Source organism: Dendrobates tinctorius, unplaced genomic scaffold (genome assembly GCF_039654945.1).
Source record: "Dendrobates tinctorius isolate UK_male_01 unplaced genomic scaffold, ASM3965494v1 ptg000079l, whole genome shotgun sequence".
In the NCBI taxonomy this organism is placed as follows: domain Eukaryota; kingdom Metazoa; phylum Chordata; class Amphibia; order Anura; family Dendrobatidae; genus Dendrobates; species Dendrobates tinctorius.
This window is the reverse complement of record NW_027361747.1, coordinates 895455-916458: the sequence shown is the minus strand read 5'-3', so window position 1 is coordinate 916458 and position 21004 is coordinate 895455. Positions and strand designations below refer to the sequence as shown.

The following is a 21004-nucleotide window of genomic DNA, read 5'->3' as shown; positions in this document are numbered from 1 at the left end:
GCTTTATGCAATGAAAATTTGATATAAAAAATTATTTTTGCATCGCTTTATTCTGCGAGCTATAACTTTTTTATTTTTTCGCTGATGATGCTGTATGGCAGCTCGTTTTTTGCGGGACAAGATGACGTCTTCAGCAGTACCATGGATATTTATATGCGTCTTTTTGATCGCGCGTTATTGCACTTTTTGTTCGGCGGTATGATAATAAATCATTTTTTTGCTTCATTTTTTAAGGGGTTAACTAATGGGACAGTTTTATAGGGTGGGTCATTACGGACGCGGCGATACGAAATGTGTACTTTGTTTGTTTTTTTTTCAAAAAATGACTTTATTAGGGAATATTTCTTTTACTTTTTTTTTTTATTTAGCGATTTTTAAAAAATTATTTTTACATTTTTTTTTACTTTATTATAATGTCCCGGGGGGGGGACATCACTATCATGTGACAGATCAGCGATCTGTCACAGGCACTGCTGCAGGCTGGCTTTCTCATGCCTGCGCTCTGCGGGCAGTGAGGAAGCCAGCTCCCTGCAGGCCCCCGAAGGTCCCCATCGCCATATTGGACCCAGGGACCTGCAGGGAGGGAGGCCCCCGCAGCAGCGCTGCACATAGCGCTGCTGTGGGGGTCTCAGTGAAGTACGGAGGGAGCCCCCTCCCTGCCGATGCTTCCTTTAACCCCCGGTACACCGCGATCATGTGACCGCCCCTGACACATAGAGCCGGGTGTCAGCTGTGATAATCAGCTGACACCCGGCCGCGTACTATTGCGTCCTTGGGACTTAGGTTCCAGGTCACATGGACGGAATAGTATGTCTAATGTAGGAAAGGGGTTAAACTTTTCACTCTGTTTCATTGCAGCCATTTGGTAAATTTAAAAAAATTCATTTTTTTCTCATTAATGTACACTCTGCACCCCATCTTGACTGGAAAAAAAACAAATGTAGAAATTTTTGCAAATTTATTAAAAAAAAAAAAAAAAAAAAAAAAAGAAAGAAAGAAAGAAAAACTGAAATATCACATGGTCATTAAGTATTAAGACCCTTTGCTCAGTATTGAGTAGACGCACCCTTTTGAGCTAGTACAGCCATGAGTCTTTTTGGGAATGATGCAACAAGTTTTTCACACCTGGATTTGGGGATCCTCTGGACAGCCATTTTCAGGACTCTCCAGACAAGAATGGTCACAGTGTTGTTCCGAAGCCACTCCTTTGCTATTTTAGCTGTGTTTAGGCTCATTGTCTTGTTGGAAGGTGAACCTTTGGCCAAGTCTGAAGTCCAGAGCACTCTGGAAGAGGTTTTCATCCAGGATATCTCTGTACTTGGTGGCATTCATGTTTCCTTCAATTACAACCAGTCGTTCGGTCCCTGCAGCTGAAAACCACCCCCACGGCATGATGCTGCCACCACCATGTTTCACTGTTGAGATTGTATTGGGCAGGTGATGAGCAGTGCCTGGTTTTCTCCACACATACCGCTTACAATTATCACCAAAAAGTTCTCTCTTTGTCTCATCAGACCAGAGAATATTATTTCTCATAGTCTGGGAGTCCTTCATATGTTTTTAGGAAACTCTATGCACGCTTTCAAATGTCTGGCACTGAGGAGAGGCTTCCATTGGGCCACTCTGCCATAAAGGCCCGACTGGTGGAGGGCTTCAGTGATAGTTGACTTTGTGGATCTTTGTGGAACTTTATCCCATCTCCCTACTGCACCTCTGGAGCTCAGCCCCAGTGATCTTGGGGTTCTTCTTTACCTCTCTCACCAAGGCTCTTCTCCCACGATTGCTCAGTTTGGCTGTATGGCCACCTCTATGGAGGCCAATGTGGACTATGGAGACCACTGTGCTTTGCCTACTTCCACATGCGTCCTGCGTACCTATCTTTAACATTGGGTACGCAGGGACATGCGTTGTATGCGGATGCATCCGCATGCGGCGTTTTGACATGCTCGCCGACCGCACAGAAATGCAACATGTTGCGTTCCCGTGTGGTCAGCGGGCACGTCAAAACACCGCATGCGGACGCATCCACATACAACGAATGTCACGTGTACCAAAGTTAAAGATACTGTAGGTACGCAGGTCGCATGCGAACGTAGGCAGAGCTTAAGGGAGGACGTACGCAGCCATCCGCAGACCAGCCATACGCAAGTGTTAACTTAGCCTTCGGAACGATGGGTACTGCAGAAATTCTTTTGTAACCTTGGCCAGATCTGTGCCTTGCCACAACTCTGTCTCTGAGCTCCTTGGCCAGTTCCTTTGACCTCATGATTCTCATTTGCTCTGACATGCACTGTGATCTGTGAGGTCTATTATAGACAGGTGTTTGTCTTTACAAAACAAGTCCTATCAGTTTAGATAAACACAGCTGGACGCCAACGAAGGAGTAGAGCCATCTCAAGGAGGATCACAAGGAAATGGACAGCATGTGAATTAAATATGAGTGTCTGAGCAAAGGGTCTGAATACTTATGACCATTTGATATTTCAGTTTTTCTTTAATACATTTGCAAAAATTTCTACATTTGTTTTTTTTTTTCAGTCAAGATAATGATAATCTTTATTTATATAGCACCAACATATTCCGCAGAGCTTTACAGTTTAACAGTTTCAAAATACAAGATGGTGTGCAGAGTGTACATTAATGAGAAAAAAAAACAAACTTTTTTAATTTTACCAAATGGCTGCAATGAAACAAAGAGTGAAAAATTTAAAGGGGGCTGAATACTTTCTGTAGCCACTGTACAGTGGGAAAATTAAGTATTTGATACATTGCTGATTTTGAACGTTTTCCCATCTACAAAGAATGGAGAGGTGTGGTAATCATAACGTGTGGTATATTTAATATCGTGTACTTCCAGTGGGAAAAATTATTTCTTCAGATACCATGACATCTTGATTTTTAGAACTTAACGTTTTCTTCCTTTTACACTACCAATACTCAATGTCTCTGCATCACATAAAAACAGGTACTTTGGGGAAAAATAAGTATTTGATACACTGCCGATTTTGAAAGTTTTCCCGCCTACAAACAGTGGAGAGGTCTGTAATTTTTATCGTAGGTACACTTCAACTGTGAGAGACAGAATCTAAAAAAAAAATCCAGAAAATCACATTGTATGATTTTTACATAATTTGCATTTAACTGCATGAAATAAGTATTTGATAAAACAGAATGTAATATTTGGTACAGAAAACTTTTTTGAGAATTACAGAGGTCAGACGTTTCCAGTAGTTCTTGACCAAGTTTGCACACACTGAAGCAGGGATTTTAGCCCACTCCTCCATATAGATGATCTCCAGATCTTTCAGATTTCAGGGCTGTCAGTAGCCAACATTGAGTTTCAGCTCCCTCCAAAGATTTTCTATAGGATTCAGGTCTGAAGACTGGCTAGACCATTCTAGGACCTTGAAATTCTTCTTAGAGAGACACTCCTTAGTTGCCCTGCCTGTGTTTCGGGTCACTATCATGCTGGAAGACCCAGCCACGACGCATCTTCAATGTTCTTACTCAGGAAAGGAGGTTGTTGGCCAACGTCTTGCAAAACATGACTCCATCCATCCTTCCTTCAATACGATGCAGTTGTCCTTTCCCCTTTGCAGAAAAGCACCCCTACAGTATGATGTTTCCCCCATCATGCCTCACAGTTGGAACAGTGTTCTTGGGGTTGTGCTCATCATTCTTCTTCCTCCAAACACGGTGAGTGGAGTTGAGACCAAAAAGTTTTATGTTGGTCTTATCTGACCACATGACCTTCTCCCATGTCTCCTCTGCAGCATCCAAATGATCTTTATCGAACTTCAAACGGGCCTGGACATGAGCTGGCTTAAGCAGGGAGACCTTGTGTGCCCTGCGGAATTTAAATCCAAGACGGAGTAGTGTGTTACCTACGGTAATGTTTCAGACTGTGGTCCCAACTCTCTTCAGGTCATTGACCAAGTCCTCCTGTGTAGTTCTGGGCTGATTCCTGACCTTTCTCAGAATCATCCTTACCCCCACGAGGCGAGATCTTGCATGGAGTCCCAGACTGAGGAAGATAGACAGACATCATGTGCTTCTTCCATTTTCTAATAATTGCACCAACAGTAAATACCTTCTCACCAGCTGCTTGCCTATTGTCCTGTAGACCATCACAACCTTGTGTAGGTCTACAATTTTGTCCCTGGTGACCTTAGAAAGTTCTTTCGTCTTGGCCATGGTGGAGAGGTTATTGTGTTTGAGTGTGTGGACAAGTGTCTTTTACACAGGTAACAAGCTCAAACAGGTGCAATTAATACAAGTATTGAATGCAGAGTAGGAGTGCTTCTTATAGAAATAGGTCTGAAACCCAGAATTCTTGCTAGTTGGCAAGTAATCTGAAGTAGTCCCCCTACGCTCCTTTGATGTTACAGAGGCAAAGTTTTCACTGCTGCCAGCATGGGAGAGAGCTCAATTTGGACCAGCAACGCACCACTACCACTGATCCAAACTGCAGCAGCCCCAGACAAGCAGAAAGCTGAGAGTCAGGCGAGTGGTAAGCTCCTGAACAGCAAGTTAAGGATGACCTGAATAGAAGTTACATCAAACAATAACAGGGCAATTGGACATCATAAGGATTTCCTTAATCGAGAACCCGCTCAGAATGAAGAGTTGTAAGCATTACATGAACGAAAAGAAAAAATAAGAATTGCCATCATGAAACCATCCCTAAGCCAGCAGAATCTTTTACTGGCAAAATCAAATGTTTGCCCGTGGCCTAGCGATCTAGTAGCTTTCAGATTAACCCCTTCATGACCCAGCCTATTTTGACCTTAATGACCTGGCCATTTTTTGCAATTCTGACCAGTGTCCCTTTATGAGGTAATAACTCAAACGCTTTAACGGATCCTAGCAATTCTCAGATTGTTTTTTCGTGACATTTTGGGCTTCATGTTACTGGTAAATTTAGATCGATAATTTTTGCGCTTATTTGTGAAAAAAATGGAAATTTGGTTAAAATTTTGAAAATTTCGCAATTTTCAAATTTTTATTCTGTTAAACCAGAGAGTGATGTGACACAAAATAGTTAATAAATAACATTTCCCACATGCCTACATTACATCAGCACAATTTTGGAAGCAAAATTTTTTTTAGTTAGGAAGTTATAAGGGTTAAAAGTTGACCAGCGATTTCTCACTTTTACAACAAAATTTACAAAACCATATTTTTTAGGGACCACCTCACATTTGAAGTCATTTTGAGGGGTCTATATGGCAGAAAATACCCAAAAGTGACATTCTAAAACTGCACCCCTCAAGGTACTCAAAACCACATTCAAGAAGTTTATTAACCCTTCAGGTGCTTCACAGGAACTAAAGCAACGTGGAAGGAAAAAGTGGACATTTTAATTTTTCCAACAAAAATATTCTTTTAGCATCAATTTTTTCATTTTCACATGGGTAACAGGATAAAATAGATCCTAAAATTTGTTGAGCAATTTCTCCTGAGTACAACGATACCTCATATGTGGTCATAAACCACTGTTTGGATGCACGGCAGGGCTCAGAAGGGAAGGAGCGCCATTTGACTTTTTGAATGGAAAATATGCCGAAATATTTAGCGGTTGCCATGTCGCGTTTTGAGAGCCCCTGTGTGCCTAAACATTGGAGATCCCCCACAAGTGACCTCATTTTGGAAACTAGACCCTCCAAGGAAATTATCTAGGTGCATAGTGAGCACTTTAAACCCCCCAGGTGCTTCACAAATTGATCCGTAAAAAAAAAAAAAAAAAAAAAAAAATTTTAACAAAAAATTTCTTTTAGCCTCAGTTTTTTCCGATAAAAAGGATCCTAAAATTTGTTGAGCAATTTCTCCTGAGTACACCGATACCTCATATTTGGTCATAAACCACTGTTTGGGAGAACGGTAGGGCCCGAAATGAAAGGAGCGGCATTTGACTTTTTGAATGGAAAATTAGCTTCAAATCGTTAGCGGACACCATGTCGCGTTTGTACCTAAACATTGGATCTCCCCCACAAGTGACCCCATTTTGGAAACTAGACCACCTAAGGAACTTATCTAGATGTGTTGTGCGCACTTTGACCCCACAAGTGCTTCACAGAAATTTATAGCGCAGAGCAGTGAAAATAATCATTTTTTTTCCTCAAAAATGATTTTTTAGCCCGCTATTTTTTATTTTCACAAGGCTAACAGAAGATATTGGACCACAAAAGTTGTTGTGCAATTTGTCCTGAGTACACCGATACCCCATATGTGGAGGGGGGAACCACTGTTTGGGCGCATGGGAGAGCTCAGAAGGGAAGGAGCGCCATTTTGGAATGCCGACTTGATGGAATGGTCTGTGGGCGTCATGTTACGTTTGCAGATCCCCTGATGTTCCTAAACAGTGGAAACTCCCCACAAATGACCCCATTTTGGAAACTAGACCCCTTATGGAACTTATCTAGATGCATAGTGAACACTTTGAACCCCAGGTACTTCACAGAATTTTATAACGCAGAGCCGTGAAAATAAAAAATCATTTTTTTTTCCTCAACAAATGATTTTTTAGCCAGCAATTTTTTATTTTCCCAAGGGTAACAGAAGAAATTAGACCACCAAACTTGTTGTGCAATTTTTACTGAGTACGCTGATACCCCATATGTGGGGGTAAACCACTGTTTGGGCACACGACGGGGCTCGGAATGGAGGGAGCACCGTTTGACTTTTTGAACGCAAAAATGCCTGGAATAAATGGTGGCGCCATGTCGCGTTTGGAGACCCCGTGATGTGCCTAAACAGTGGAAACCCCTCAATTCTAACTCCAACCCTATCCCCAACACTCCCCTAACCCTAATCATTACCCTAACCACAGCCCTAACCCAACACAGCCCTAACCCTAATCCCAACTCTAACTCAAGCCACAAGCCTAACCGTAATCCCAACCAAAACCTACCCCTAATCTTAACCCCAATTCCAACCCTAACTCTAATTCCAACCCTAACCCTAACACTAATTCCAACCCTAACCCTAATGGAAAAATAAAAATAATTTCTTTATTTTATTATATGTGCCTGCCTATGGGGGTGATAAACGGGGGGGTTTATTTACTATTTTTTTCGTTTTGATCACTGTGAAAGAATATCATAGTGATCAAAATGAGTGAATGAATGAATCTGCATTTTCCAAGATGGCGGCGCCCATGAATCAGGACAATGGGACACCGGCAGCCGGAGCGGGACATCGGAGGCACTGGGGGGTGAAGGGGGGGGGGGGGTCGGCGAAAAGGGGGAGGGGAGCAGATGATGACGGCGGCGGCACATTGTCGCCGTCAGTCGGTATCGGGGGCCAATCGGCCTCGTGAGTCGTGGGGCGGGGGGGGGGGGTCGGAACTGGGTCTCCAGCCATGGCCGATGCTACTGCAGCATCGGCCATGGCTGGATTGTAATATTTCATCAATTTTCATTGATGAAATATTACTATCGCTCTGATTGGCTGTTTCACTTTTAACAGCCAATCAGAGCGATCGTAGCCACATGGTGGCAAAGCCACGCCCCCTGAGGTGAAGAACAAAGCCCCCTGTATCTGCGGGTCGGGTGACCTTTCAGTGACCCCGATCACCCGACCCGCAGGGGGGCTTTGAAGTCATGACGCAGCATATGCGTCATGAGGCGGATTGGCACCGACTTTCATGACGCATACGCTGTGTCACAGGTCGGGTCGGGAAGTGCTGTCAGTGACTAAATCGTTTTAATAGAAAGGTGGGAGTAATAGGACTAAGTCTAGCAGAGTTATGGGATACCTGAACCCCCTCCATGGTTGTGAGTAGAGTATGATGTTTATGGCCTCTTCTGAAGAGGAAAGTAAAGAACATCGTCCTTGTCTTAATTTCTAAGAATGGGTGTAAAACTCTGAGATGCTAAACAAAGAAGTATTTCATAGCTTTCAGTCCCTGGTGTATACAGTCCCAGTATAGCCCTTACCTATCAGCATCAAACATTGAGAATGCACCCAGCTATTTGGCTAATCAGGGAATGAATGCTGTTCAGGCCAGTGTACTTTACTAGAGCTAAAGACCAATTTTGTAGACCTTTCAAAGCAAAGTTGGACTTTGTCAGTCTCCAAACTGGAGTTTCTCTGGTGGTCCTTTCCAGAGTAGTGTGAGATGATGGACTGACTGGTCACTACTGGGGCTTCTCTCTTACCTGCCATCAGCACTTACTAGGCTTATAACCTCTCTAGGATGGTGCTGGTGTAAGTGTTTGCCATTGATAAAAAAAAGTTCTCCTTCTTCTGTGTCTATCACATTGGAACGTATGCATTTTATTAATAACAACGAGATGTGGAGGCAACACACTTACATTCAACACCTGGTCGATATCCTGCTTCTCCAAGTATGACCTGGTCACTACACGTCCATCAAAATCCACCTCTGCTTTAAATCGTACTTTACTCATTCCCATGTCTGTGGCTTTTACATCATGAATGGCCCTGGAAATACAAATATATTACAGAGATCATCAGAACATGTGTTGGACATATATCCTGGTTTTCTGCACTTTTTCATTACAGAAATTACTAAAAGGATTGAAAAATCTGAGCATTAGAGTAAAGTGCAATGAAATGACTATTAATTTACAATCAGTGGTCTATGGCTGCAATTACCACCGTGCTGCAGATGAAATGTGCTCTGGATAAATAGGATACAAATTAATCCTGGCCTCCGATGGCTTATGTCACAGAGCAATAATTGTGTGCAGGTTCACCTGTAAATACAAGTCCTCAAATGACGGGATAACGGCAGGTTGCCTAAGCTGCCTCTTTAAGCTTTGCATTCGGTCTGTACCTTCTGTCCTACAGAAACTCACGATTCGTTCTGGATTATAATTATAACAATAAGATCGTGATTTTCCTCTACATAAGTTCAGGACATTTCCTACTAATGATCCTAAAATGATCCTAATAGAGAACTTTCACCTTAGCTTTCTTTTCAGTTGAGAAATATCAAGTATGAGAAAAAGAAAATTGAAAGGAAAGGCTGTATACCAATAAGCTATCGTACTTATGGTACTTTTCCCACATCTTGGGGCAAAAAAAAAAAAAAAACGAAATAAAATATAACAACCAATAATGCCAAAAAGAAATAAAAGGCAGTTTTCTAAAAAAAAAAAAAAAAAAAAATATATGAGAATAACCCTTTAAAGAGGACCTGTCACAAGGTCAAAAATGGCCAGCTATTGCCCTAATTTTATTCCCACTGCTCCCAATTATGCAGATTTTATTTTTTTCCTATACCTGCAGTACGATTCCAGAAAAATATGGACCTTTATAGTTAGTACTATTTTTTAATGGTCTTTACAAAGGGGTGTGGCTCTCAGCGTAATAATACAGGGCAGCCTAAAGACAGCCCCACAGAGAGTGGTGTGAGCCACACCCATATAAAGCCTTAGTCACTCCCCTTAATCCAAACTGTCAATCAAGAAGCCCATCCCCCTCCTCCTGGCAGGCGGATGAGCAGTTCACTCCTGCAAAAGAGATTTAGAACCTTTCCAAGGAATCGTGTCATGACCCCAAACACTATCAACCTGCAGATATAAAGTTAATCCGCAACTTAAATGGGTTGTCCACTACTAGTACAAACCCTTCTTGATCTAAAATGTTTGGACCCGATTAAAAAAAAACAAAAAAAACAAAAACAAACTATACTCCCCTCCTGTGCTGGCGCCGTTCCAGAGGTGTCAGCACTCGCTCTCGCGCGGTTGTGACACTGGCGCCCAATCAGCCATGGCCTCACTGTCCCCAACTTTGGGCAAATCGAACATGATGAGGAAGTCTGGGCTGCAGCTGATCTCTGACTTCCTCTTCATGCTAAATTCTGGTTTGTACAGTTGTTCAAGTAAATGTCCTCGAACATAGCCAATTAAAGAGGATCAATGTGATTTGTGCTTCTCTGCTCCAGCGTCCAGTCCAGTTCTTCCAGGCAGCCAGTTTTCACTTCTGCACATGGAATCCAGGGAAATGGTGGCGCATAGTAGGCCTCATGTGACATCATTAAGTATGCTGCACGGTCAACACCCAGGATGCTTGGCTAAATGTGCCAAGTGCAGAAGTGAAAATCAGCTGCCACGGAGGACTGGACACTGGAAAACAGCTGCGAGAATCAAAATGAATCATCCCTACGGCCAATTAGAAGAAGCGCTGTGAATCAGCAGAGAAAAAACATTAAATCATATGATCTAAAGCCAGTATCTGCACAATGTCCATACCTTACAGCAGGGTCACTTTCAAGGAGTTCAGTAAGCCTCTGGACTTGCTCTGGTTGTATTGATCGGCCGATTAGGGCCTCGGTGTTGGTGTATATAAGGAATGCTGATACGGCTCCTAACAAAGTCCCTACACCGAGGGAGCCCAGGCTGTCGTAGTAGGGATTTCCTAGATGAGATAAAAGAGGAGGGCGAGACAAATAACCGCACAAGTTTACTAAGAAACGAGAAGTCAGTAGAAAGTCATTGGAGGCTGCACTAGAGCGCAGCAGAGCGGAAAAGAGTATTAGAAACCCTAAAACTGAACCTGTCTCTGTGACAGGTGATACATAATAAAACAAAAAGACGTCAGCCTGCACTTGGCAGAACTAACAGATGTGGCTGCCGAGATTTACGAGGTGAAAGAAAGCATTAAAAGTTCACAAAATAGGGGTGAACACACATAATTCATGGAGATTTGCCTTGGGTGCCTGTGTCCAATCAACAAAATGTTTCCGACATCTATATCAACCGCTGATTTATTAGTAAAAAAAACTGATGCCAGATGCAGCGTAATGGAAATGCAGGCGAATCACACAGAATCATGGAGTTTAATAACGGGACCAATGCAGGCTGGTTATATACACCCTATACTTATGTATCCATTCATTCAAGCATCCGGTGTTGTACACAGTAAGAATGATAAATGTGTAGAGATGTATGTGCATTCGATACAAAAGATCGGTTCTGCTCCGCTCACTTCTGTATCGAGAGGTGAAGGGTGCAGGTGGTGTCACATCTGTTTGTGTGTGGCGGTGCAGGATATCTGCAAGTCGCACACAAATCAAGGCATCCTGCGAGTATGGCCGACCCGTGATCAGACACAATTTTATCTATTGATAGTAAACAATAAAGGTTACTAATGAACGACAGCAAGCAGAGAGCTGGAGAATGGTGAACCTGTCAAAATGGCAAATCCATTAAAAGATGCCCTTGAGGAAGCTACGATCAAGTGCCAAAATATATGTTGACGTTTACCAGTCGTGCTCCTCCTGTCAGGCGCCTGTGCACATGGACTCCCTCGTAGTATAGGGGCAGATTCTCTTTCCATGTTTATTCATTGTATAGCAGCAACACCTTTTGTCATGAAAGGGATTGTCTGAGACATATTGATTGCCGATCCTTAGAATAGGTTATCAACATCCGATCAGTGGGAGAGCTGCCACAAACACCCCTGCCAATCAGCTGTTACCGATGCTGGTGCAGATAAGCTCCATAGAGCGGAGTTACATAGCCCTATGAAATGCATAGTGGCCGCGGCTGGGTACTGCACAAATGCCCACTTACTGATTTGAATAGGGGCAGATGTGCAGGACCTGGCTGTGGCCATTATACAGTATATCTGAAATGATGGAGTTGTGCAGCTCCGTAACTGAGCACATCTGGCTGCCACTGGCACAGGGAGCTGCTGATCGGAGGGAGTGCTTGGTGTCACACCCTCACCAATCAGACATTGATGACCTATACTAGTGGTCCCCAAGCTGGAGAGCCACATTCAGCTCAGAGAGGATCGCGAGCCACATGCAAACCACTTCCCCTAAATTAGTAACATTCTGTTACTTCCCTCTCAAAGTAGTGACACACAGACACAATTACTGGTATAATGACAGCCCATAGAAGTCACACTGAGGAAGCACAGTTACATCTAGGAGTTTCCACAACACCCCAATTTGGTATTCTCACATCATGCACTCCCACCCACTCCCACGGTCGGACAGCATCGTATTTTCTCCAGATTACTATACTTAATTTATCTCTGAACCCCAAGGGCCAGTATCTGCACATCCAGGTCTGCTTTTCTATAAGGAGCTACTCACAAAAGTCACCATCTGGAGACCCGCTATTCACTGCTGTTTGCTACACCTAATGCACCAAGCTGGCAGACAGTCGCGAGCTATACATAGAATCATAGAATGTTAGGGATGGAAGGGACCTCCTGGGCCATCTGGTCCAACCCTCTGCTCAATGCAGAATTCACTAAACCATCTCGGACAGATGTCAGTCTAGCCTCTGTTTGAAGACTTCCACCGCTCGTGGCAGCCTGTCCCTCTCATTGATCACCCTCACTGTCAAAAAATGATTTCTAATACCTAATCTGTATCTCCTCCCTTTCAGTTTCATCCCATTGCTTCTCGTGTTTCCATGTACATCACGCAAACCACAGGTTGAGGACCCCTAATCTATACTAAGAGTAGGCCATCAATGTAAGGGGCCCAGACAGCCCCTTTCCTTTTTTTTGCTTTACTTGTCATTCATTCCTGCTCTTATTTGCTTTTTCCCCCTCTATATTTCTACAGACATACAATGAATGGAACATTTGCTGCCTATTTATTTATGTCTTTGCTCATTTTTTTCAGTTTTCACTGGAAGAAATTGGATGTTTCTTACTATAGCGGCACCAGCACATTACTTACATTCTACCTTTTCTGTGGATGCTGTGCCTAATTTTGCTATTTTTTGTATTTCACCTTGGTTTCCCTTATTTTTAGGTTTCCATTACCGGAGATTACAATACTTTAGAAATCCCTTAGTGTATTTTGTGTTTTTTAATTACTTTTAATCTTATCTTTTTGATGTATCATCCTTGTTCGGTATAATTGAGTAACATCTTTAATAACGATTCATTTTGGGCCTGCACACGTGAGTCACTGATTGAGCACGTTTGGCATTTTTCGATACCTTTGTCACCTGCTTGCTTTAGGCATGACCTCCATGTTCTCCATTATGGACAGCAATTAAAAAAAAAGAAATATGTGCAATACTTATAGATATGAATACACCCATTGACCAGACCCAAAAAAAGTTAAAAAAAACCCTGAAACTGGAAAAAGATTATACAAGTTATTAAAGCATATCAACCAAGAAGTGTTCTCTTTTATTGCCCCAGTTTTGCATTTTTTGGGCAATAATAGATATAATTACACTTAGAGCAGGGGCGGACATATCACTGGTGCAGCCAGCGCAGGCGCACACGGGACAAAGAGGTAATGGGGCCACTACCAGCTCTAAATCAGCTTCTGCCATAGACACAACTATTGAAACACAAAGGGCCCATATAGTGTTCTTGCACAGGGGCCCTTCTCTTTCTCTGTCTGCACAGTATGGTACCATTATACAGTTAAACAAGCCTACCATCTAGGTCAGACTCATTTTACACAGTAAATCAATATTCAGCTCAATGATAAGTCATATTCTCTGCTAAATCAACCCTTCTCTCTAGATTAGAGGTTCTTCACCGGCAGCATGAATCTAGGGACAGGCTCCAAAAATCACCGAATATCAATATTGTAGCGTATACATTCTCTATTGGGTTCACAGACTATGCACATAAAATCACTGTTCATTGCTATTAAAATACAAAAAAAAACTCAAAAATCCCCCCCCCCCCAAAAAAAAAAAAGTTAAATGTATCCAGAATGATACAAGGCTAATAGTATGAGAGGACAGAGCCGTCACCCTACACTGTCCCCTAACCTGGTCCCTACCTGTCAGCGGAGGTTGGCACCCTCTTATAAGTAAATGGCGCCCCCGCATCCCCGACGCCTCTCCTTAAAGGTCCCGATAATACCTTATTATGATGACATATGTAGGGACAAACCGAAAAAGGTTATATAATACAAAGTATCTGAGCCCTATCCCATGGACAATAGTCTCTACAGACAATACTTCAGAAGAAGGATGATCAAATGACATTCTGTATAAAAGTGGTGTCAGGGAGATTGCAAATTGAATTACCGTATATACTCGTGTATAAGCCGAGCCGCGTATAAGCCGACCCCCCTAATTTTGCCACAAAAACCTGGGAAAACTTATTGACTCACGTATAAGCCGAGGGTGGTGCTGCACAAGGGTTGATGGTGGTCCAAAAAGATGCTCCATAGATAAATACCCCCCATAAAATGCTGCACAAGGGTTAAATGGTGTCCCAAGTAGATGCTCCATACATAAATACCCCCCATATATTGCTGCACAAGGGTTAATGGTGGCCCAAGTAGATGCTCCATACATAAAATACCCCCCATATATTGCTGCACAAGGGTTAATGGTGGCCCAAGTAGAAGCTCCATACATAAATACCCCCCATATGCTGCTGCTATATACAAAAAGAAAAAAAATTTTAAAAAAAAGACATACTCACCTCTCGGTCGCTGGGGGCCAGGTGCCGGTGTCGCCGTTGGCTCAGGCCCCCGGCACTGGCTATATTTACCGTTCCCCGCTCCATCGCTGCCTCCCAGGTCCTGAGCAGAATGTCACAGCCAGAGGACCCGGGAAGACAGCGATGGAACGAGGACCGGTAAATATTGCTCTGCTCCCCGTCCTACTCACCCCTCCTGGCGCACAGTCTCTTCAGCCCCTTCTTCCCGCATGATCTCGGCGTCCCAGCAGTTCCTGCAGTCAGTGATCACGTGGTACCGCTCATTAAATATGCGTATATTCATGAGTTTAATGAGCGGTACCACGTGACCGCTGAATGCAGGAACAGCTGGGTCGCTGAGATCATGGGGGAAGCAGGGGCTGAAGAGACCTGCCAGGAGGGGGTGAGTATGGTCTCTGACACCTCCCCCGCAAAAAAATGGGCTGAAAATCTCGGCTTATGCGCGAGTATATACGGTATATTATATGCAATATATCTCAACACAGGGACACATGTATAGATTTTCACATGTATCCATAAATACACTTTATAAAAAACATACTCAACCAGATATACCGACATCAACCTACAGTAACATAAAAAGTGCTGAATATAGAGGTATAAGCAATGCAGAAGGCATCAACAAGTGACATTTCAAAATTGGATAATACCCCCAACTGTTGCCCCTAAGGGTATAAGACCAACAAAACATATGCAAAATATGTCCAAAAATGTGGAAAAAAGTGCTCACAAAAAAATAGAGTATGTAACACTCGACGCGTTTCCCCTCAAAATAGGCTCATCAGGAGAACTTACTGTGCAGATCATCAGAGCAATAACAAAATTTAAATCACTTCACTTATAAAGAAGTTGGTGGCATTGTTCATAGAGTGCCTTGTGCATGCTCTGGACACAATGTCCTGATGTAGATGGAACTGTTGCCCAATGGCAGAGAAATCTAGCCCTACAGCATGTGACAGGCTCCCTTTAAGCTCTGTTCACATCTGCATTAGAGGCCTTGATGCAGTTTAGGCCAAAAATACCAGACAGTATTTGTTTGATAAAATGACACTTGATTGACCTCATTATAATTAATGGGGTCTGTTGGACGTCGCTGTTGACTGTCATAAGATAGTTCTGGCATTATCGCCATTACAGTAGTTGTATTGAGAAGAAGGATCAGAAGAGAAACAAAATGAAGTTTTCAAATGTGAACAAAGCCGCTATCCTCCACCGGTGTTGCCGCACTGCCACTGTCTGCTCACTCTGTGCTTCCTGTCGCCTTAATGATGCTCCTCAGACACAAGGCTGATTAATGGTCACCGGGATCGGAAGTCTAAATTTTAGGGGGCTGATCTTGGAGTTTATCATTTTTAGGGGCATGGGTACGTATAAGGGTTGTTCAGGTATTTCACAACAGACGCCAATGGAGCTACATGGGCTACCATTACCTTCCATTATGGCCTATAAGGGTTCAGTGTAGTCTGATGTCCCCCATTTTGATGGGAAAAACGAATAAAATGAATCGCTTGGAAACATCAAACATTGTTGGTAACCATCCAGATCAGTCGTATACAAGAAAGCAGACTGGGATTGTAGACAATGGTTTTACCAGTAAGAAGGAAATCTGAGGATATTATCACCTGTGAGCGAGGTCAGACCCATACAGGAGGCGGCCATGACCACTCCTAAAACTGCTGCCGCATCCTCCATCAGGACCACATTAGTACTCGGATCCTTAGACTGGATCACTAGAAGAATAATGCCAGAGATTAACGTGCTACAAAATATCAATAAGAGTCTTAACTTACGATTTCTCCTCTATGGATCAGAATAAAACAATGATGCATTATAGAGTGAACCTAAAACATGTTCATTTGCTTCAACAGGATGGAAACAATACACAAGTATATCTGACGTGTACTTTCTCTACAAGGTTTTCCATAACATTCTCCGACAGCTAAAAATCCTTAGGCACAAGAGCAATACCAGTACCCCATCCAATACTCTGAAGTCCAACCGCATACCCTTAGGAAATGGGCTACTAACCAAAGACTAACATAAAAGTGGATAATACGAGTCGGAGGAGTAAGAAAGTAATTGAGTTGTCTGAAGGTGAAGTGTATAAGATTTTATTAAATTGATGCCGAAAGGTAAAATTGTAGTATTAGTGACTCGCTAATTCCCCAAATGACCATCACCAATGTCATTAGAGGGGTTGTACAATGTTAGAATTAAGGGTTTCTCTGCATTTATTTTAGAAAAGCAGCGCCGCTTTTGCTCATGGATTGGATCGGGACTTGTGATCGTAAGGAACTCAAAACTATACATTCTCTGGGCTGGCTGGCAAATTTCCCACAATATCTATCGTCAAGTGTTTGCAATTTCAAGGTTTTTTTTTTGCATGCCCATGCTTACACCCGGCCGGTCACCAAATTTCACAATATAAACCGCATGTATTATTAAATAGATCATTTAGACTAGATTATTTTGGTGTATTAACTTTAAAAGACCCATTTCAGGCCACAGAGTCTGACTGACCGCTACTAAGTGTCCCTCCTCACTGCTGAGACCACACACTGCTCAATACAAGCTGCAGCTGTCAGTGAGGCTGGTAAAGATTGAATACACTTGGTCTCATGGGCCATTTCATGTTATAATTGGATTCATAAAATGCTAATTTTGACATCAGCATTATACAGCCATTCTAATATGCATTTTTCAAAGTAAACACACCAGTCTAATCGGGTCTAAAAGATCTACTTCATAACATATGCAGCTTGTAAAGAGAAAGCTGGTGACAGATCTGCTTTAACATGTTATCTCTATTTTTTACTAAAATTAGACTATCACTGAGAGAAGAGTGTAATTTGGAAGGTAGACAAGTTTGAGGACTTCTTTAGAGACACGGTTCCGCATAGCGCAGGTGCTGCGAACATACCGTACTGGTAAAAGGACAGTCCCTTTATTCTTGCGCTTTTCCTAATCTCATTAACAGCAACCAGGAGTGTAGCTAAATGGAGTTAAAAAAATAAAGAAAAAAGGATTATTGTAGCCGAGTGTTATTGAGAACAATCTAAGCGATCCATTCACACACGAATTTCAGAGCGCAGACAGGTGACGCCAGAGATGCAGCAAGATATCGGTAAGCTGAATAATGGCTGCGCGTAAATCTAATTATTCCTATTAAGTCACACATATGCTGTGTCCTTATACCGGAGCATAGATCGATGTCCCCTGCACAACGCAGGTTTACGCTCTGATTTGTCGTAGGCTAACGATCTGCCTCTTACATGTTCCAGAAAATTACACATTACACATTACACTGCGCAACAAATTTCAGGGAATTTCTTGTCCCCTGAGAAAATGTTATTGTATCTTATAGATTTTGATATGCTGAACACGAATATGTGCTCCAAACGTCTGCATCACGTAAGATACAGGAAAGATGTAAATATTTGTACCGTATTAGCCAGTAGATAGAAAATTATTCAGAATTGAGAGTCCTCAGTGGCTGATACCATCTTTTCAGTTAGCCATTAAAAAGGTAACACATGGCAAGCTTTCGAGACTACTCAGGTCTCTTCATCAGGCAAGCTCATGATGACCTTTGACACTCTCAATGCTGGAATGAATGTGTCGTATGAATTTATGTCTTTTTACATCAATTAAGGAATTTACTCCTAAGATCTTGTGGAGGCATCACAACACATTAGGAGACCCCAATCAGAGGACAATAAAACATCCAGTCTCCTTATCTATGAACTGGTCCAATATTTATGTTTCTCCCTCTCCCATAATGACAATTCTGCTTCACGTCACTTGTCTTATCTATTGCATTTTTTCTGTCCTGTGTTGTGCATAAATATGTGACGTTTCAAATTTTGTATTAGTCAATGCCTGATGAAGAGACCTGAGTAGTCTCGAAAGCTTGCAATGTGCTACCATCTTTTCAGTTAGTCATTAAAAAGGTATCAACCACTGAGGACTCTCAATTCTGAATATTTTGCATCACGTAAGGTTTTCTTTTAAGAAAACAGTTTATAGTCTACATTATGACGTCTGAAACACTACATACATGTGCATCGATGTCAGTAGCAAAATTAATTGTTCAAAAGTGTTTTGCAGACTACTTTCGTTTATAATCAGTGTCAGATGCTTCTTGAATAAGATTCCAGCAATAGTCAGCCAGCATTGACATACTCCACTTTCCTTGGTACCTTTTCTCAATCAGCGCAATGTCTTGGTGAAATCTTTCACCGTGTTCATCGCTAACAGCACCAAGATTGGTTGGAAAAAAGTCCAAGTGAGAATATAGAAAATGCATTTTTAGTGACATATTGCATTTCATCAAATGATATGCTGTGAGCATGCTCTCCACGAGTTGTTCAAAGTTCGGTGCCCTGCTGTTGCCAAGGAAGTTGAAGGTCACATCTCAAAAGGCTCTCCATGCCACTTGTTCAGCACCTTGCAAAAGACCATCAACGCTACTGTCATTCATTATAGCTCTGATTTGTGGGCCAATAAAAATACCTTCTTTAATCTTTGCATCACTTACTCTTAGAAATTTCTGTTGCAAGTAAGAAAAGGCTTCCGATTCTTTGTTCATTGCTTTGACAAAATTCTTGATAAGCCCAAGTTTAATATGCAAAGGAGGGAGAATAGCTTAGATACTCACCGATAACGGTGTTTCGCGGAACCCATGACAACACCACGGAGAGAGGGGATCCGCCCATCAAGGACAGGCACCTACAGATAAAAAGGGCGGCACCTCTCCTCCGCCCCCAGTTGGTTACAGAGCATCAGAGGGTTTCCAGGTTAGTTAACAATAAAAGTATATACATAACATTATAATATTGCATATTATCAAGAAGCACCGTGTCTAAACGAAAACACTCTACAAACAGTAAACCGTGCTCACCGCACACCTGAAGGGGGGAATAAGCGGGTGCTGTCATGGGTTCCGAGAAACACCGTTATCGGTGAGTAACTAAGCTATTCTCTCTCACCCATGACAGCACCACGGAGAGAATTACAGAGATTGGTAGCTTAGGGAGGGACCACCGCCTGAAGGACCCTTCTCCCGAAGGTCAGGTCAGACGTAGAGGCTAGATCTAAACAATAGTGTCTGAAAAAGGTAGAAGGTGTTGACCAGGTGGCCGCTTTACAGATATGTTCTATCGATACCTCTGAATTTTCTGCCAATGAGGTCGCCATTGCCCTTTTAGAGTGAGCTTTTAAACCCTCCGGGATGGTATTCCCACTGGATGAATATGCCAGGGCAATCGCATCCGTTATCCACCTTGCTAGGGTACTCTTGGATGCCCTGAGTCCCTTCCGAGGTCCCTGGAAACATAAAGAGAGCCTTCCTTCCTACATCCCTTGGTGCCCTCTAAGTACTGAACTAGGCACCTCTTCACTTCTAGGGTGTGAAATCTCTTCTCTCCCCTATTTCTAGGATTTGGGCAGAAGGAAGAACTACTTCTTGGGACCTATGGAAGTGTATTGCCACCTAGATATGCCAGATCAGGTTTCAATATGACTCTATCGTCAAAGATTTTAGTGAACGGTGGCGTTGCTGACAGAGCTTTAATATCGCTCACCCCGCGAGTGTATGTTAGGGCCACTAGAAGCACATTTTTTTAATGACAAGGTTTTTAGGGGTGCTGACTGGATGGGTTCAAATGGGGGGCCTGTTAGTGCAGATAGTACTAGGTTTAGATCCCATGATGGTAAATTCTGGGTAATTATTGGTCTAGACCTGGCTGCGGCCCTAATAAACTGTGCTACCCAAGGGTTGCCTGCCACGTCCTGGCTATAAAGGGCACCTAGGGCCGCTATCTGTACCTTCAATGTGTTAGTCGCCAGCCCCTGTTCTAAACCCTTTTGCAGAAATTTGAGAATTTTGTCAATCTGGACTCTATCCTGAACCCTTGCCCCGGAGCTGGACAGAAATTTCCTCCAAGTTCTCCCATAGGCTCTCGTTGTGATCAGTTTCCTACTCTTTTGTAGTGCAGAAACTAGGTTTTCGGAGAACCCCCTCCCCTTCAGCAGTGCCCTTTCAAATTCCATGCTGTTAAATGGAGGTTCACTGCCTGAGGGTGTAACACTGGTCCCTGAGGCAGTAGGTCCGGGAGATCTGGTAGGACCCAAGGGTCGGTTATTGACAGTATTCTCAGCCAGGAGAACCAAGTTCTTTTTGGCCAGAAGGGGGCTATTAGTATCATTCTTGCTTTGTCCTCTCTGACTTTTCTTATGACCGCCGGGATGAAAATGGTCAGCGGAAAGGCATACGTTAGACCCTGTGTCCACGGGAGCATAAACGCATCCAGGGTCCGGGGATTTCCACTGGGGTCTAGGGAACAAAATGCTTCCACTTTTTTGTTTTTGTGGTCGGCAAACAGATCTATGTCCGGGGTTCCCCACATTTTTACAATCTGCCGAAAAATGGACTGTTTTAGGACCCATTCTCCCTGGCGTAACTGGGTGCGACTTAGAAAGTCTGCTCTCTGGTTTTCTGTTCCCCGTATATGCAGTGCAGAGAGGCATAATAGGCTTGTCTCGGCTAGGGTGAAGATTTTGGAGGATGTGTTCATTAGTGCCCGGGACCTGG

General features: G+C 42.9%; 1 protein-coding gene across 3 annotated transcripts in view; it reads right to left on the bottom strand.

The window, feature by feature from the left end:
* SLC30A9 (solute carrier family 30 member 9) overlaps positions 1-21004 on the bottom strand; it is a 191409-nt gene that overhangs the window by 41720 nt on the left and 128685 nt on the right. For all 3 annotated transcript variants that reach the window (XM_073583422.1, XM_073583421.1, XM_073583423.1), the window contains 4 exons: positions 17333-17404; positions 16035-16142; positions 10221-10386; positions 8316-8445 (listed from right to left, as the gene is read on the bottom strand). In XM_073583422.1, coding sequence (XP_073439523.1) covers positions 8316-8445; positions 10221-10386; positions 16035-16142; positions 17333-17404 — 476 coding nt within the window. The remainder of the gene's footprint in view (positions 1-8315; positions 8446-10220; positions 10387-16034; positions 16143-17332; positions 17405-21004) is intronic.